The sequence below is a fragment of the Protopterus annectens genome, chromosome 16.part0 (genome assembly GCF_019279795.1).
Source record: "Protopterus annectens isolate FY-2018-M chromosome 16.part0, PAN1.0, whole genome shotgun sequence".
In the NCBI taxonomy this organism is placed as follows: Eukaryota; Metazoa; Chordata; order Ceratodontiformes; family Protopteridae; genus Protopterus; species Protopterus annectens.
The window spans coordinates 259,266,489-259,284,620 of NC_056750.1; the positions used below are offsets into that span (position 1 = coordinate 259,266,489).

The 18,132-nt window shown below is 41.1% G+C and overlaps 1 protein-coding gene across 5 annotated transcripts in view; it reads right to left on the minus strand.

Annotated features, from left to right (window-relative positions):
• LOC122791042 (myomegalin-like) overlaps nucleotides 1-18,132 on the minus strand; it is a 3,200,315-nt gene that overhangs the window by 241,349 nt on the left and 2,940,834 nt on the right. For all 5 annotated transcript variants that reach the window (XM_044058817.1, XM_044058818.1, XM_044058820.1 and 2 more), the window contains one exon: nucleotides 10,268-10,528. In XM_044058817.1, the coding sequence (XP_043914752.1) occupies nucleotides 10,268-10,528 (261 nt within the window). The remainder of the gene's footprint in view (nucleotides 1-10,267; nucleotides 10,529-18,132) is intronic.

Below are 18,132 nucleotides of genomic sequence, written 5' to 3' on the forward strand. Positions count from 1 at the left end.
AAGGGAATAGTTACTTGATTTAATAGAGATGGCTACACATATTAAGATCAATGAAAGAAATAGATTACAGAAAATCAGTAAGACCAAAAATGTTAGAAGTCTGATAAACATATTGTAATCAAGACTATTAACAGAAATTCATGATATATAACAGAAATAAATAGGATACATTACTGTGCAGCAAACTTAACAGAAATTCTTACCACAAAAATATATGGAAATAAGGGCAAGGAAAGGAAAAATCAAATGCTATCATGGAAGTATCGACTAGAAAAAACTATAAAGCAATTTAGCCAAGAAGTGCCACTGTTACAGTGCAGAAAAAGGAATAAGTCAACAAAAATGCTTAGAAAGACAGACGTGATAAAAGCAGAGCACAGTATTAGAACAGACCAGGATCTATTGTGCAGCAGTGAAAATAATAAACTAAAGATAGAAGCACAGGTAGAAAAAGTTAGAAGATATACAGATAAATATAAAGGAAAAGCACACAATAAGCAGTTCATTTGATGACCCAAAAAAGTTTTGTAGAGAAGTACGAATAAAAGCAAAAGAAGAAATACACACATTTTGGAAAAATATATATTAAGATCCTGTGCTGAATGGATAGACGTAGTAAATGTATAGGACATAAAATGGGATGAATTAAAGGCCAGAGAAAAATTAAACAAAACTAATAAAAGCTCCTAACTGGAAAACCCCAGGCCCAGATGCAGTACCAAACTTCTGGCTATAAGTATTAACATCGCCACATGAAGATTTAACCTGAGTAAGAGCTACTTATATGCACACCCCAAACAGACATCAGCCTTGTTGACAACAGGAAAAACAATACTCCTATTTAAAAGCAAACCTGCAAGCTATCCTAAAACTATAGACCAATAAACTTGCCTTCTGAAAATGTATAAAGTATATACTGGAACTGATGTCGACAATGTTTACAGTCATTTAGAAGAAAACTCAAATCATGGCAATAGAACAAAACGGTAACAAAAGAAAGTCATAAGGAACACATGATCATTTCTTAAAGTCAAAATGGACAATTGTAAAAAAGGGAAGAATCTAAGTATGGCATGGATAGATTACAAAAAACATTAGACCGCATCCCACATTCATGGATAAAGGAGTGCTTACAGATATACAAGAAACACTGATCAAACACATTAAAGTGACAATGAAACAGTAGCAAACCATGGTGCAGGTAAGCCATGATAAAGAACAAATTAGCAGCCTCTGGATAAAAATTCAAAGGGGCGGAATTCCAGGGTGACTCTGTTACTGCTGCTCTTTTGTCATGTCCTTAACCCAATAAGCTGTCTACTTAACACATTAGGTCATGGTTACAATTTGGCTTTCAGACAAAGTGTAAAGACTTTTCATCTTCTTTTTGTGGAAGATTTAAAACTGTATAGTTCATAGGAGGTTACTAGGCTAATGGTCCTGGGGCCTTTATAAGCCTAGCTGTGTAATAACCAGAGTACTCTTATTGACCATATTTAGATGTTTGTTAGCATAGCGATTCTGTGATTAGCACTGACTGGCCCTGTCCACGAGGAATATAGGTGCCACCCCCTCAGGGAGAATTTACTGTCACCCATCCAGCTGTTAAGACTGAGCTTGAATAGGGTCATTGTGGAGCTCTGCTTCACATGGAGTGGGAGCTTATTCCAGAGAAGCGGCAATTGCTGGGAGATATATCTGTGTCTCCACCATGTTCTGCTTATGTCACAGGCTAGACTGACATCCCTGGAACAAGTTATTCTTGTCCCATTTGATTTGTGGATGTGCAGCATTTCCATTACAGCAGAATCCAAGACTGCTCTGTAGGTCAGGCACAGGTCGCCTCTCAGCAGCATGTGAATTAGAGTACAGTGACAGGGCTTTCAATCTTTCCATGTATGTCATATTTTGGAGGCCCTGGATTCTCTTGCTTAGAAACCTCAGTGGTCTTTCCAGTAGCTGCACGTGTCTGGTAAGGTGCATACAGAAAGGAGCCTTGTACTCAATTAGTGATCTGATAAGGGTAGAGTTCAAAAGATAAGGAGCTGAAAGCACAACTGGAAATGGTCAACATTTTATCAGATGATATAAGAATGTCATTTGGGATTGGTAAATGTGCAAAAAAAGAAGTTATACCCTTACCATAACATTCCATCTGTGTTGTAGATCTTCATTCATTCCTTAATGATTAGTCTTAGTTTCCTGTGCGGAACCAACTCGGCCAATACAACAAGCTCACGTCAACCAAAAAACTCTCGAGCTAAGTCATACCCATAGTGCCCCTCTCCTCCTGTCTTCAGATCTTGTTTGCCGCATACTTCTCAAGATGTGCCAAGCCAGATCTCAGCTAAGTAGTAGATATTTTCAATATTTCTTATCTGAATATTTTTCTAGTCTCCTTAAAAATTTTTCTTTTATAGTAGACAGTTACGCTTGCCCTCTGTTGTTCTTGAGTGTTTTTCTTCCCCTTTCTTACCATTTTTAGTATTGCTAGTACCATTGTTTATGTACCACATAACCGTGGTGTTGTCTGTCTTTACCAATAATTGTCATGGAAGGATGTGGTCCTTGAAGGCTGTCAGGGAATTCTGTAAAGCTAACATTTCTTTTTGGTTGATATGCAGGTGCATCTGACTCGGGTTCCATTTGCCTGAATGCACTGCCCTGCCAAGTGAGCCCCCCAATGCATAGTCTGATGCATCTGCTGTTAGGGTTTGGGCGGCAGGGAGTAGATTGAAATAGAGCCCCTTGTTGAGGTGGCATGCCTCTGCCCACCAGTGGATCTCTGTCTTTATGCAAGGAATGATAGAAATAATTTTTTCCAGGTCCTGAGAATGTTGGCACCATAGGCTTTTTAGAGACCATTGTAGTTTCCTCATATGCAGTCTTGCATATGGAATTAGTAGAATGCAAGAGGCCATGAACCCCAGGACTTGCAGAATTTTCCTTGCAGATAGCTGGGTCTTTGTGGCCAGTAGTTTGAAGTAGGCTGTCAAATAAACTTGTTTCTCTGGCGTGAGGAAAGCCATCTGGGAAGCTGTGTTCAAGATTGCTCCCAGGAATACAATCTGCTGGCAGGGTACTAGATGAGATTTCTTTTCATTTATGTTGTACCCCAGCGAGGTTAGAAGTTTCTTTAGAATGCCAGATGTTTTAATAGCATGTCCTGGCTTTCTGCCTGAATCAGACAATCGTCCAGGTATGGGTATATCTGAATATTTCTCTGCCTGCAAAATGCAATGGCTGGAGATAGATACTTTGTTAATACCCTGTGTGCAGTAGATAAGCCAAAGCAAAGTGCAGAGAACTGATAATGCATGGAGCCTTCTCTGAAGCGTATTTCCTGAAAGATTCCCTTATTGGAATGGGCAGGTAAGCTTCCTTTAAGTCTAAGGTTGCCAACCAGGCATCTTTGCCCAGCATAGGAAGCAGCTGTTGAAGTGTTAGCATTTTGAATTTTGGGATTACCAAAAAGATGTTTAGAATAAAGAGGTCCAGGATAGGACACCAGGAGCTGTCTTTTCTGGGTACCAGGAAAAGTCTTGAGTAAAAACCTTGTCCCCTTTCTTCTACTGGGACAGGTTGGATAGCCCTAATACTTAGAAGAGAGAGAACCTGCTGTTGAGCCTCTGCCCACTGATTTGGGGGTAGGTCTGGCCAACTGTTTGGGGTTGGTAATGTGTGGAAGTGGAATCTGTATCCATGGAAAACAATTTAAAACCCATTTGTCCTGGGTAATGAGTTCCCAGTTTTTTGCATGCAGGGCGAGCTTTCCTCCTAAGGGAGCAGTAGCTGAGCAGGGCTTGGAAGGGTTAAGGTCAAGTCATTGTGACATTTTTCCATGGGGGGGGGGGGTCTTACTACTTCCAGCTTTGGAAGTGGGAGCCCCCCACTGCTTAGGCCTGTGTGTAGCCTGAGACTGAAGCCTAGGTGGTCTGCTGTTCCTGGGTTTGGACTGAGAAGGCCTGGAAGAGACTGGAAAGGACCAATTCTTAGAAGGCCAATGCCTACTAAATCTGGGAGGCTGTACTTGCAGGAAATCTTTAACAGTTTGCATAGATTTAGCTTTTTCCTCCATCTTTTTAAGGGCGACTTCTGCTTTGTTTCCAAACAGGCGGTCTTGGTTTAAGGGAGCATCCAGTAATTTAGCTTTAATGTGACCTGGCAAGTTTTGTTCCTTAAGCCAAGCATGCCTTCTAAGTACAGACCCACTGACAGCAGCCCTACAAGATGCTTCTAAAGAGTCAAAACCACATTACAAAGTATGTTTACGAACTTGTTCAGCAGAATGCATTAAATCTTGTAATTCTTTATGTTCAGCAAAGTCAGGAATCAACATAATTTTCTGTTCAAGTAGTCCCATAATATGCTGCTGATACTTTAACATATGAAACTGGCAATTTAAGGCCCTAATGGCCAAAGTAGCAGAGGTGTATGCCTTCTTACCCAATCTGTCCAAGGCCCAGGAATCTCTATCACAGGGGGTAGGGTTTTTGGCAGCAGTAGCCTTAATGCCTTTTGGTCCTTAGGAAATTGTCTTTGGATCTGCAGTAGGATTCTTGAAGAGGTACTTGTGAGAGTCAGGTACTTGGTAATACCGGTCAGGTTTTCTGGGAGCTGGAGGTAAAGTGTCTGGGGCCAGGCTATATTCCAAGAAGGCATCATCTACAATGTCCAGAACAGGAGGGATAGCTGAAGTCCTACGTTGAGGGAAAAGTAAGAATTCCCTAAGTCTCTTTTTGGAGTCAGAGTAATCCTTCCCATCTTTCCCAGCAGAAATGTTCCCTAAGAGTGTGCAAGGTTTCACCAAAAGAAAAATCTTCTGGAGGGGAAGCAAAGGGAATGGAATCCTTTGCATCAGAATCCCCATAGGTAGATAAGGGCAAATCCTGGTAATCGAAGAAACAGAAATTTCAGAATCCCGATCAGAAGGAAAATCAGTTCTAGGTATCTTAGAGGGGGAAGGCTGGCTTCTCCTAATTAAAGTAATAAGGTCTTCAGCCATTCTAAGCATTTGTTTTTTAGGCATATGGGCCTGACCATGCGGTTTGGACGTCGGTTTTCTAGGTGTGGGTCGGGTTTTAGGCCTTGATGAAGAAGATGGCATCAGTTTGAAATGAAAATATGTAGGCCTGAAAACACCCTCAGATGCCGGTGCCTGCACAGCGGCTTTGGACCCATCCAAGGTAGAGACATACACAGGTTCCATATTCGAAGAAGCATCTTGTGGCATACCAGACTCCGAATGGGTCTCAGTAGAGGCCTGCGAATCTGAAGTAGCGGGTATTAGTGGCTGGGAAAGCGTCTCACTGAGTACAGGCGAACTGGCGACTAGCTTAACGGAAGTGTCGTCGGCAGTTTTGGACTTATGAGGTCTATGTCTTTATCTTTATGTTTTTTCGGAATATCGGTAGTCGGATGGCTTACCAAAGCCATTTCTGGATAGTTAACAGAGTACCAAAATAATCTGCTGCGAAAATAGACAGACGACGAATAGTTCTGGGGTGAATAAGGCATAAAAACTGACAGTGAGGGACGTCGTGGTCTGGGCCTAAGCAAGGAATGCAGTACGAATGGAAATCTTTATGAGGTATTTGCTTTCCACAGGTAATACAAGTAATACAATTGTTAACTTTTACTGACATCAGTTAAGAGCAAGAAAAAGGATCCCTAATGGGGTGCTTAGCTTTTTTTCGAAGACTTCAGTTCTGAAATTCAAAAATGAAAATTTCAGGAGTCGGCCGACCGGCACTTGAGTACTGCTTCTGTTTCGGGCACTGCGCGACAAGAAAGACTGATGTAATGGCATTGGCTGCATGTTTTATACCCCTGATGGCCTGATGTCATGGAAGAAGAGACAGCATTCAACGCAGGAATCCAAGACTTCGATATTTGGCCGGCTGAGGGCTACCTGCAGGCAGATAACCCAAATGTAATGACTGCAACAGTGAAACATGAAGAACATCAATGCTTCTTCGAAATCTCCGTGCAAATCCCTACTCATTACCCTTATGAGATGCAACTCCTGCAGCATTTCAAGAACACCTCTCACCCCTCATTATACCATCAACCTGTTTTCCTCAGCGCTCTCTTTACACACAAACTTGACACTTAAAGAGTATTTATGTTTACGTATGTGCTGCATGTATAAGCTGTATGCAAACAGGTTTTTCAAAACAATATTTTCCATAACTGTGAGACACAGCTAATTTTCTTTAACTGTGAATGTGAAGTACAACAAATGTCCTGCATGCATAGTTGCCTTATACAGGTCTATATTAGGCAGTTGAAACATCAAGAGAGCGAATGCTCTTACATCGACATGGAATACCCAATATTATTAAATCTCGAACAGCCAGAACAGCGATTTCTTTCCCAGGGAAAAAAATCAATAGGCCATTGTCAGGACTTTGCCGTTTCCTCCACTGTAGTGCAATCTCGGAGTTGGTATATTTAAGTAAGGGGGTGTGGGGGCAATGCTCCCCACTTTATTTTGCCTTTCGATTTTTTTGTTTGGTTGGCTCGGCGATTTTTTTCCCTGGGAAGAAAATCGCTGTTCTGGCCGTTTGAGATTTAGTAGTTTTGGGTATTCCATGTCAATGTAAGACCGTTCGCTCTTTTGACGTTTTGAAGTCCTAATATAGACCCCCTTACACATGCGTTGCATGCACTGTTACTTAACATATTGCAATGATAAAAATGATAAAACTAGACATTCCTTAAATAATGTTCTTCTGTATATGCACCTACAGATGTAGCTGTGGGCTATGTCTTTCAGTGCCGTCTCAAAATATACATCCTCCCACCAGCACGGACAGTCAATAAAAATTAAAAAAAATAAAACCTGTGGGTAGTGGGAAATAACTGGGGTAGGGAGCGTCCACAGCGCCTTTTTATGGGTGCCCTATATCATAAGAGAAAGACATTCTTGAAAAGGAGAGGAACACTGTTGTACTGTAGCCAAAAACTTTCCATTAATGGATGGAGGAAACTTCTGCAAAATGACAACTCTAATAATCTACAGCCCAAAGAAAATTTACTTAGTTCTGAGGAGAATTACTGAACTCGACTTTTTTCTCAGCTATACTAGGCCTCCACTGAAGCAATGACTATCAGCTTCACCAACCAGGATACCATTATCCCAACAACTGAACAGTCTGGTTTAATTCACCTCCACAGACTAGGATCATCTACATTTATTGGCAGACCTTAACTGCTCCTAGGCCAAAGGACTACAGGGTAGTCTTGATGTGGCCTCATTTGCAGCAGATCATAGATTTCTTCATATGTCCTCTCACCCTCACTTTAGCACCTTGCTACATGCACCACCTATCCTGAAAATAACAATTCCAGATGCACATGAGCGCACTCATGTCCGACTAGAACATTCATACTGCTTGGTATGCAAGTATGCATCATGACTTAGTGCTTCAGACTGCACTTTCCTGGCACCTACAAAACATCATTGTGACATGTCAAGATGTCTGCCAGCTCACAGAAAAAGGTAAACCGGACCAGCCATTCATCTGACCCCAAGCCAGCTCAGATCACTAATCAATCACTGGTCATAATACTTAAAGCTTCACTCCTCTGTGCCAAAGCCAATAGGATGACAGGATATGTGTTCTGGAGTGAACTTGTAGTGAAAGAACATTTTTGTTTCGTTTGTTTGTTTTTTTGTCTTGCTAAAACAAAGTCTACTCCCTCTTCTCAATACATTCTTTGCTTGCCAAGTTCCTGTCACTGAATTGTGGTAGCAAAACATGCAAAGCATACAAAGGTGGATGGTTCTTTGCTCTGGCCTGACAATACATTCCAATTGCAGTTTTCTCCCGACTCGCAGCAGGTTTCTTTTCAGGAAAAGAACATTTCCCAAAGGTGGTTCTGACACCCATTCAGTGAAAAATACAAGCTTTAATTCGAAGGCAACAAGTGCCACCAAAGGCTCTGATAAAATCAAAATGACCAAAACCTAAAAGACACTTTGACAAAGCTTCACAATGTTCTTTGTGAGCTGAATATTCCACCAAAAGCTGGGGGAAAGACCTACAGAAGAAAGAAAATAAAGCTTGCTTTTTATGGACACTCCAAAGACAAATGCTCACTGAACACAAGGGAAAAGTTAAGCACTGGAAGTCAGTTGACAGAGCAGTTCTTAAAAATTTCTTCAAATTATTACACTTTCATGACTTCAGATTTATAAGCATCATAAACTGGAAGTGTGTTTCATCCATCTACATGATCTGATCTCAAACCTGACTGACTGGGTTTGAGACAGGTCACTGAACCAAAAAGCTTTACTGGCTTAAGGCCTGGAAAGCTTGAAAATGGCAGCATTAATAAGGCTACTAAGGGAGTCAAACACTTTTCTTTCAAGAGCCTATACTGACATCTTGGTAATGAACATGTGCAAGAAAGAAACGGCCTTCATCACGGACTCAAACAAAAGACCATACACATCACGGTTACAGGACACCAACTGCCATTCTCTTACATTTGGTTATGGAGGCAACAATACATATGCCATCCGGAAAGTGCATGAAGTAATGTACTGGGCGGGCAAGAAGTTGAAACAACCTCAACTCTGCCACAGTACTGCAGGACTGCTTTCTGCTTTAACTTAGTAAAATGAAGATGATACTTGCAATTCTGCCTCTATCAGGAAGAACATTTTTTACAATATAATTTTGCTACATAAATTTCAAAATAAAGATAGATTTGAACTGTTTTTTTTTTTCAATACAAACGTACATCCCTGCCTACTAATATGCTTCCCTGACATTTAGGGTGGAATTAGTAGGCAGCATGCACATTACACAAGGGAACTCCAATTCAGTGCAGCGCTGATCTGTTATGCAGTAAGACTTTGCGGGACCACGTGTAAACATAGTAGCCTATGATAATTAGGCACCTCTACATCTTGCTACACAGCTATGCAGGCATTATTACATGTCATACCCATTGACACATGTACTCACTATACAGGATCCATGCAGAGGAGTATAGAAAAAAAATGTGTAAATGCTCTTAGCTGCACAGTACCTATCCCCTCTAATGGAAGAGCAAGCATGGTAAATCAACTCCACACTGCTGAGAATACACATACAAGTGAGTAGTGCAGTGCAGATGTGTTTATGTGCATGACTATTGGTGTGTAAATATGTATACCTGGGTGTGTACAGCCATTCACCTAAACTATCTGAGAGCCAAGGATGAGACAGCAGAGTTGCAGACTATACCAGCTCTGCCTTAATCAGTTACTCTATGAGGCAGATGCTCTGGCTATGTGCAAGCTGTGTCCTTATCTGTCACTGTATAGACACAGACATATGTCTTGGGGGTAGGGCTGTAGGGTTGTGTCTTTGTGCATATAACTCAGGTGCTCTGGACAACAGGGCAGTTAGTTAAATAACTCAGCTGAGGAATTTTTAGTCATTTGAATTGCTTATTACTACAATTCAGCACTATGCAGACTCTGCAAGACTATAAACTGGACTCATTGCAACTCATGAATACCACCTATGAGCTTTATTTAAAAAAAAAATGCTTAATGTTAGAGAAATGTACGAATTGTATAGTGTACAATTCTGAACCTAAAGGGTTAAGAGTTAATACATTTATTCTATGTAAAATGTGTAAATACTGGTGGTCTCTGTAAAAGCTGCTGACGCCTAAAAGTCTGTTGTTCTTGCTATGGAATGTTGAGATAGGGGCCTCACACTAGCAGCAGATGAATGTTGTATCAAGAAGAAACAGTTAAAGGACCATTACTCAGAAACTGGGTTTGACAGGTTAAGCCCAGTTGTCAAGCTGAATTTTGAGAAATGTTTTGTAGGTCAGCAACTACTTGATAAGCACCTGCTGTGTACGTGCAAAGAACTGTATAAAAATAGGAGACTGAGCTATTGAAAATCAGACAAACCTTGTACTTACATATTTGTCTCCTTGCTGCAAGTAATAAAGGATGCCTTGCTGAACCTTACGTGAATTGATCTTTGAATTTTCTTTAACATTTAAAATAGCATCCTTTTAAACTATTTCTCCAATAGTCAGTCTCATTCAAAGCTTTTCAAGCCTATATGTAGCTTACTACCATGCAAGTCATTTAAATATTTTGTGCATCATTCCAGAAGCTACATGTTAAGTGTATGAATAACTGATAGCAAATGAGCACTTTTATATTAGTACTGGTTTACTCTGCATAGAAACATTTATACAGTATCTATTATAGTATTCTCATCATGCTACATTTCAAATGATGACATACCTCCATGATGGTTTCTACTGACGTAATGTCGCTGTCTTCTAGTTAAAAGGCAGTTGATATTTATGGTTGATCCACCTGGTTCATCTGCTTTTCCAGCTTTGTTTTGCAGCTGCTCTTCCAGTTTCTGTCGCAGGGCATTGTTGGCTTGAATGCTTAATTCAAGCTGTATTCTTAAATTACGGATTTCTGCCACAAGTTCACTTAAATCGAGTGGACTCTTAATTTCTTCTGAGCATTTCTGAAATGCCTCTTCATTACAAACTAAAAAGAAAACAGTTAAACATTGGTTACTCAAAAATAAAGTTTCAGTTCATCTTACTAAAGGATTCAAAAGAATCACAAAGTACAGTTGTAAAGATATACTTCCTATAACCACAGAGGTTTGAATAACTGGATCACTGGTGCAGCATGATTCCTGACACATGAAAATTAACTACAGATAGATATTTCTCCTGGCCAGCACACACATTAACAGAGCTGCTCATATCTGCCTCATGCAGGGTGGGACAGGAACATGACCTTTTGACTGTAAAATGGAGACCAGCCCATGCCATCTTCTGTCCTTGTTTTGAAGAAAGAGATCACGAACAACTGTACTCAACAACCCTGGGATGCATCCAGAACATAAAGAGATCAGGCGTCAGCACTGCAAGGCTTGTCAAATCACCAAAAGTGCCAATAAGAAAGTCCTGAAGGGGTGGAATACCCATCCTTTTTTCCTAAGTAATTCTTCCAAAAGATGGGATTCTAACCCCAGCTAAGGGTACTACTACTCCTCTGTCCCACCTCCTATGGAGGTAGGAAAGTAGCAGAGACAAACGGGGGGGGGGGGGGGGGTTAAAGTTGGAGAAAGTCTCTACTGTAGCAGTGATCCCGCTATTTGAACATATACATGTTAGGGTGAATATTCTCGCACAATTGTACTATTAAGTATCACTGCTGCAGTAGAGTTCCTAATACATAGAGTACTAAAGTAATTTGATACCAAAGGACTACCAGTCTACAGACTGTAAAAAGGTTACAGCATAAGTTAAAGAAAATGCAGTGACACACCATGCCCTGTTTCTAGACTTTTGTGCTAATTTGTAGTGTTTAAGAGAAGGTGTGACTAGTGGTCTAACATAGTGTCTCACAAGGCACTCTGAGCTGGCACATTTCTACAGACTACAGCTGTATTGTGTATTCTGACCTTATCATATACCTCTTCACCACATTAGTCACTTCAACAAGGCTTAACATACAAGTCTGTCTTGCCTACTTGGCTTAAAAGACACAAAACCTGATTAGACTGCCTAAAATCATCGGTTCTATTAACACTTCTGGGGTTTGAGTTAAAAAAAAAAAGTGCCTGGATGAATCTATCACCACTCTAGACATGAAGAAAGATGTTTTGAAAGGCTACTCAGACTTGCAGAAGACTTTTTAAGGTTCCTTGCACATTAAAACTTACAGCTCAGAGATCTCCTGGTAGAGGTAATGGCTGCTGAAAAGAATTTACCATCTTAAAAGGTGGCAAAGAAACCTTCATAATTACAATGTTTAAGCTCGATGCATAAGGGCACTAAGATTTTTCTTGCTTACTTTCTGTGTTGTAAATAAGGTGATATTGCTCAACAGTGTCCACTGCACAGTAGCACAGTTCACTGTACTGTACAGATGCAGGCATTCCTCTCAATCTCTTGGTACAAGAAATCTGGACAAAGCCTAAAATAATGGGGGGACAAAGACTCAAAAACAAGGACAGATTTTAAATATTGTTTTTATAAACTTAGAACATTGTTAAAACAATAGGATTGAACATAAATGTATGTCATTTAGTGACATCAGTCCTTGGTGAATTGTCAGAGTACCAAAGATTTTATGAGGACCAGACCAAAATTATGATACAGAAATCTGGACATTCCTCAAAACTCTGTAGTTGAGAGGTATGGATGCAGGCTCTTAGAGCTTTAACTTTTTCTATACAACCTATTCCCCCCCCAATCCCTATTATTTTTTAGTCAGTTGTGCAAAGAGGCTATGGTATGTGCTAGGTGGCACATTGCTCTGTGTGTGTAGACTTAGACTGATCGATTTAGACAGATATGTTTGAACTAGGTGGTGTGTTGCTCTTCATACGTAGACGTGGATCATTTGTTTACGAGAGAGCGCACCTCCAATAAATCAACTCCAAACTTTATAGGCGCAAGTCTCACTACAGCCCACATCAGTAACCACCTGGAACAACAGGTTTTACTTTCCAGCTGTCTCTAGTTTAACCAGCCTGGTAGGAAAAGGCATCCTGAGACAATGTAGAAATTGTCTCAAGTTTACTAACAATCATATGTTACTTAAACAAGAGGATAAAATATATGAAAATTAAAGTTATATGCTTACCATAATGATGCATCTGTTTTTTCCATTTTCAATCTTCCTCAACTGATGGGTCTTGGACAGACTCTGATGGTTTTATAGAATCATGGATCCAGATCTCAGGCTCCTCCCTTTACCCATAATGCCCCACTATCCTGGCATACTGCAGATCAAGTTTACTGCCCCAAAATTAACATATACATGACATCATATTATGATGAAGAAACAAGATAAAGACATATAGAAAGGCTAGAGCTCAAAACAGGGAATATGTGGGTTCCCAAAGGTACATCCCTTATGACTTACTAGGAAGAAAGGAAAGGGGGTTGGACGGTGGGCTGTTGAGGATGAATGAAAATGTAAAACACAGATGCATTGTTATGGTGAGTATATAACTTCTGTTTTGGATGTTGTCATTTTCATTCATTCTCAACTGATGGGACAGATTCCCAAGCTAGATGAACCTTGGGTGGTCCTCATGACATGATATTCTGGAGTACAGTCGAGCCAAATGGTGCCCTATTTCTAGACAGTACATCTAATTTTTAATGAGCAATAAATGTATGAACACTGGACCAAGTGTCAACTGCACATATGGCATCTATGGATGCACTTGGCCACAAAAAAAAAACAGATGAAGTGGCTATAGACATTGTGGAATGTGCTTTGTGGGGGGATGGGGGGGCTTAGATAAAGATAGACCTCTTTCTTTATAACAAAGGATACACAATCAGTTAACCATTTAGCCAGAGTCACTTTAGAAACTGCTTTAACCAATTTTGTTCTAGGAGAAGGATAGAAATTTGGTCAGTTTTCCTGAAATCTTTGGTTCTGTGCAGATAAAATCTAAGCTGCCAATGTATGTCCAAAAGATGCAGCTGTATTTTCCTTTAAGAATTTTGGAAAGAACACAGGCAACCTAATGACCTGATTTATGCTGGATTCGGAAATCACTTTTGGTAGGTAAAAAAGAAGGGTCCGTGCGTAATGAAACCCTATCCCTATGGAAGATCAAGTATGGAGGGCTTGCAGAAAGAGCTTAGTGTTCAAATATTTGTCTAGCAGAAGTGATAGTGACCAGAAAAATTGTTTTCCAAGACAAGAACTTAAGGTCAATCTTAGCCAAAAGCTCTAAAGGAAGTTGGGTAAGAGCTTGTAACAAAATAGTCAAATCCCAAGAGGGGAGTAGGATCTTTAACTGGGACCTGAGTAAACAGATACCCTTAAGGGAAGTCTTGCACAATATCAAAGAAGCCAAGGAAGAATGATTCTCACTCTAGCGAAAATCTGAAATGTCTGCTAACTGAATTTTAATAATAAAATAACTCACCTCGTTGTTAAAAATGGAGGCTAAAAAATCGGGAATTGTTGAGACTGGGGAAGAGAAAGAGTGCAGGTGTCTCTGAACTGCCCAGACAGAAAATCTTTTCCATTTATATTTATGAATTTTCCTGGTGGAAAGCTTCTGAGATGATAAAAGGATCTGTTGAAATCAGGAGGAAAGCCTGGACTGTCTAGCCATCACTGGAACTGAAAAAACCATGTGGTCAACTTGAGGTCGTTGACGTCTGGGTGTTTCATCCCTGTTGGATAAAATAGAAGGTCTAGACATGGTTCCAGTATCCAAGGTGGATAAAGAAGATGAAGCCAGGAGAAGGAAAAAACAAACATGATGAGGCCAAAAGGGTGAAATGAAGATTACTGTGCTCTTAAACTGGGATGTTTTCTATAGAAATTTAGAGACGGGAGCAATGGGAGGGTAAGCGTAAGAGAGACCAGAGGGTCAGTCGTTGACCAGAGCATCTTTTGATGGCTTCCGCTGTGAAGGGACCAAGGCAGAAAACCTGCTGCTCTTGTTGTTGAGGGGAGAAGCAAAAAGATTACAGCATGGCTGGCCCCATTGATTGTGAGACCACTCACGAGGCATCAAAATGGACCTGCTTAGTCGGTCTGCAAGCATGTTGATTTTCCCTGGTATGTGCATTACCATAAGAAAGAGACCAGAAAGATCACCCATTGCCATACTCTCATTGCCTCTCAACACAATGGGTAAGACCTGGTTCCCCCCATTTGTTGATGTATCAGTCTACTGAGATGTTTGTCTGTATCTCAATTGTCCCTGAAGGCAGACATCTTGAAAGGCCTGCAACACTAGTATAACTGCTGTCATTTCCAGTACATGGATCGGCATATTGGCTTCTTCCAGGGACTACGCACCTTGGACTGTTCTTCCCAAAAAATGCCTTCCCCACCCAATTTGGGAGGTGTCCATGGTGACTGTGGCTACTGGCTGAGGGAAAACAAAGGAGTGACCTTGATAAACTTTTTCTGAATTAAGCCACCAAAGAAGATATTCCATGCAAACTTTGGAAATCTTGACTGGAGTGTTTAAAGGATGCTGAAGAATAGATCACTATGCTGAAAGGGTCCACTGCAGGACCCGCACATGAAATCTGGCTAATGGAAAGTACAGTTGTGTAAAACTCTTAACACAACAGTAGATGTCCTTCTCTTCACTGTTGCAGTACTTTTAACATTAGTGATCACCCTTCCAGAGCAGCCCGATGATCGGCCACCAGTATACCAAAACCTAAGGATCTGGCCATACATCACACGCATGCTTCCCTGCACAGGATGTAGGACATAAAGGTGACATACGTATGCAGTTATCCAGAACTGAACTGCTCCAGAAAAGAGAAGTCTCCATAAGACAAAAAAGACTAGGCACATCCAAAAGGAGAAAATGAGGTGGAAAAAGGAGACCCTTGGCCAGGTGGTGAGCCAAAGTAAAATCCAAAAGGAAAAAAGGGGCTTGGAGGGAGGAAGCGAATACTTCATCAGTGAAGAGAAGGACATCTACTGTTATGGTAAGATTTTACGCAACTGTACTACGCCCTTCCATATCACTGTTGCAGTGTTCTTCACAGTAGGGAGAGTACAAAAGCTCAAGAAAGAGAATGAGAGGTGGAAGGCTGAGGAGCCCTCAACAAACCCATATAAAATGGTTCTAGCAAAACCTGCTCTGGCCCTATAAAACCATATCCAACCTATAACGTTTAGTAAAGGTATGCAATGAAGACCAAGTAGCAGCTTTAAGAATGGAACTGATGTCCAACCCCTTGAAGAAAGTCCTAGAAGAGGCAACAGCCCTAGTGGAATGAGCTCTAACAGAAGTAGACAAACATTTGCCATTAACAGAACAACAAAAAGAAATGGCCTTAAATATCCAAGAGGAGATGGTTTGCTCAGAAACAGCCAAACCCAATGTCCAGGGATGAAAGGAAACAACAAGCTGGTCTGATTTATGACTGGCCTTGGTTTTATTCAAATAGTACTTGAACTGTCTGTGCAAATCCGAGGCATGCAAGACCTCTCACTAGCAGACAGAGAAGGAAAAAAGGAAGGGAGTTTTACCGACTACCTTTTTAAAAAAACAAAATTAAGGTCCCAAGAAGGAGGGATAAGTTTCCTTATTGGCCTAATATGCAAAACGCCATTAAGAAATTGACTACAAAATGAGAAGCCAAAGGAGGATTCAAGAGCAGACAAGCAGAAATAGCTGACAAATGGGCCTTCATAGAAGACTAGGCCAGGTCAGACTGGAGCACCTCGCACAAATGAGAGGACCAAAGGAACTCTCACAGATAAATGGTCCTGGTTACAACTATGGCACAAAATAGAAAATCTTTTCCATTTGGTCATACAAAATCTTCTGGGTGAGGGTTTCCTTGCCTCCTGTACAACCCTGAGCATGTACTCAGAAGATTTTGCTTCAGAATCAGGGAGTTCAGCAATGATCTGACAAGTCTGGGCAATCAATGCCAGAGCTCTAAGTCAGGCACATGTTGCCTCTCAGCAGCCTGTATGATACAGAATACAGTGACACAGCTTTCAGTCTTTTTATATAAACAATGTTTTGCAGGCCCTAGATTCTCTTGGTTAGATACCTTTGGGGTCTCTCAGCTGCTGAGGGTGTCTGGTGAGATACATACAGAAGGGAGCATTGTACTCAATCTGTGGTCTGCTAAGGGTCGAGTACAGCGGAGTTTTAACCTCCTTAGTCTTGGAAGTGATGCCCTTATTTACAAGATGCTCAATGTAGAAGGTTTTCCTTACCACTATGGACACATGGCGATCAAAGTTTAGATAGCTATCAATCTGTGTTCCTAAGTCTCGCACCACTGGGTATGAGCTTAGAGGGGTGCTATCTATATCATAAATAGCAGGAGATAGTTCTTTGCCAATGGGAATAATGAAGCTTTTTTGTTTTTTAGTTTTAGTCTGTGACTTTGGCATCAATCATTTGTGTGTGTCAACCCCTTCTGTAATATGTTTACACTGTTGGTAAACTCTATGATTGTGCCCAGTTTGCAGTCATTTGCAATCCTGGTAACCCACAAACCATCTACTTTCACGTGGACCTCAGAAAAATTGAAACAGTAGAGGGCCAAGCAGAGATCTTTGAGGTACCCCACTGGTAAATGGTCTACTGGTGGAGGTGGACTCCCCAACTTTGACAGTATGCATTCTGTCGGTGAGCCAGCTGGTTACCCATCTAGTGATGTATGTGAAACTCTCCCAGCTGGGGATTAACCCAATAATCCGGGAGTGGGGGACTGTGTCAAAATCCTTGACTAAATCAAGACTGGCCGTATGTATTGCTTTGCCCTTATCCAGGTCTTTGATGACATTCTTAAAGTCCACCAGGAAGCAAGCTCTTCCCTTGACGAAACCAAACTGGGTTGGGTCAAGAGTCAGAAGGTCACCTGTGTCCTTACTGATACGGTCCATGATGATGATTTTCATGGCATTGCAAATAAGGTAGGTTAGGGTTATGGGGTGATAGTTTCTTAGGTCGGTTGATGGACCCACTTTGTGCATGGGGATTACAGCAGCTGTTCTCCGCTCTACTGGAACAAAGCCAGTGCTTAAGCTATGGTTAGAGAGAGTGCCAAGTGGTTCTGCTAGGTCTTGTTTTAGATTTAGTAAGCAACCTGGGATGTTATCTGGCCCCAAAGAGGTCATGTTTTTGACCTTGTGGAGTGTTTTTTGACTTGTTCTTTGGAGATACTCAGTAGAGGACTTATGTCAGGAATGCTTTGGGATATGACTGGTGGAGACAGGGGAGTGAAGTCATTGCCAAATTTCCTTTGGGCCAGTGTGAGTGATACTGTTCACTAAGACCAGACAGGAAGAGAAGGAAACCACGCACACCACAAACCCAGTTTCACATAGAACTATCACAACTGCAAAACAAACACATAAACACACAAAGACATACTCGGAGGCACTGATCAAAAATCTACCAAAACTACAGAGGCCTCCAAAGCAGACACCCAAGCAACTGCCACCTCAAGACATAAGACATGCAACACATAGTTCTCAAAGTCAGTGTGCTAAACAGTCACAGCCCTTAAGGCCAAACACAATGCCAGACACACTTGTTATAGGTGACTCCATAGTCAGACACACTGACGTCCCACTCACCAGACTGAACAAGGAAAAGATCACAG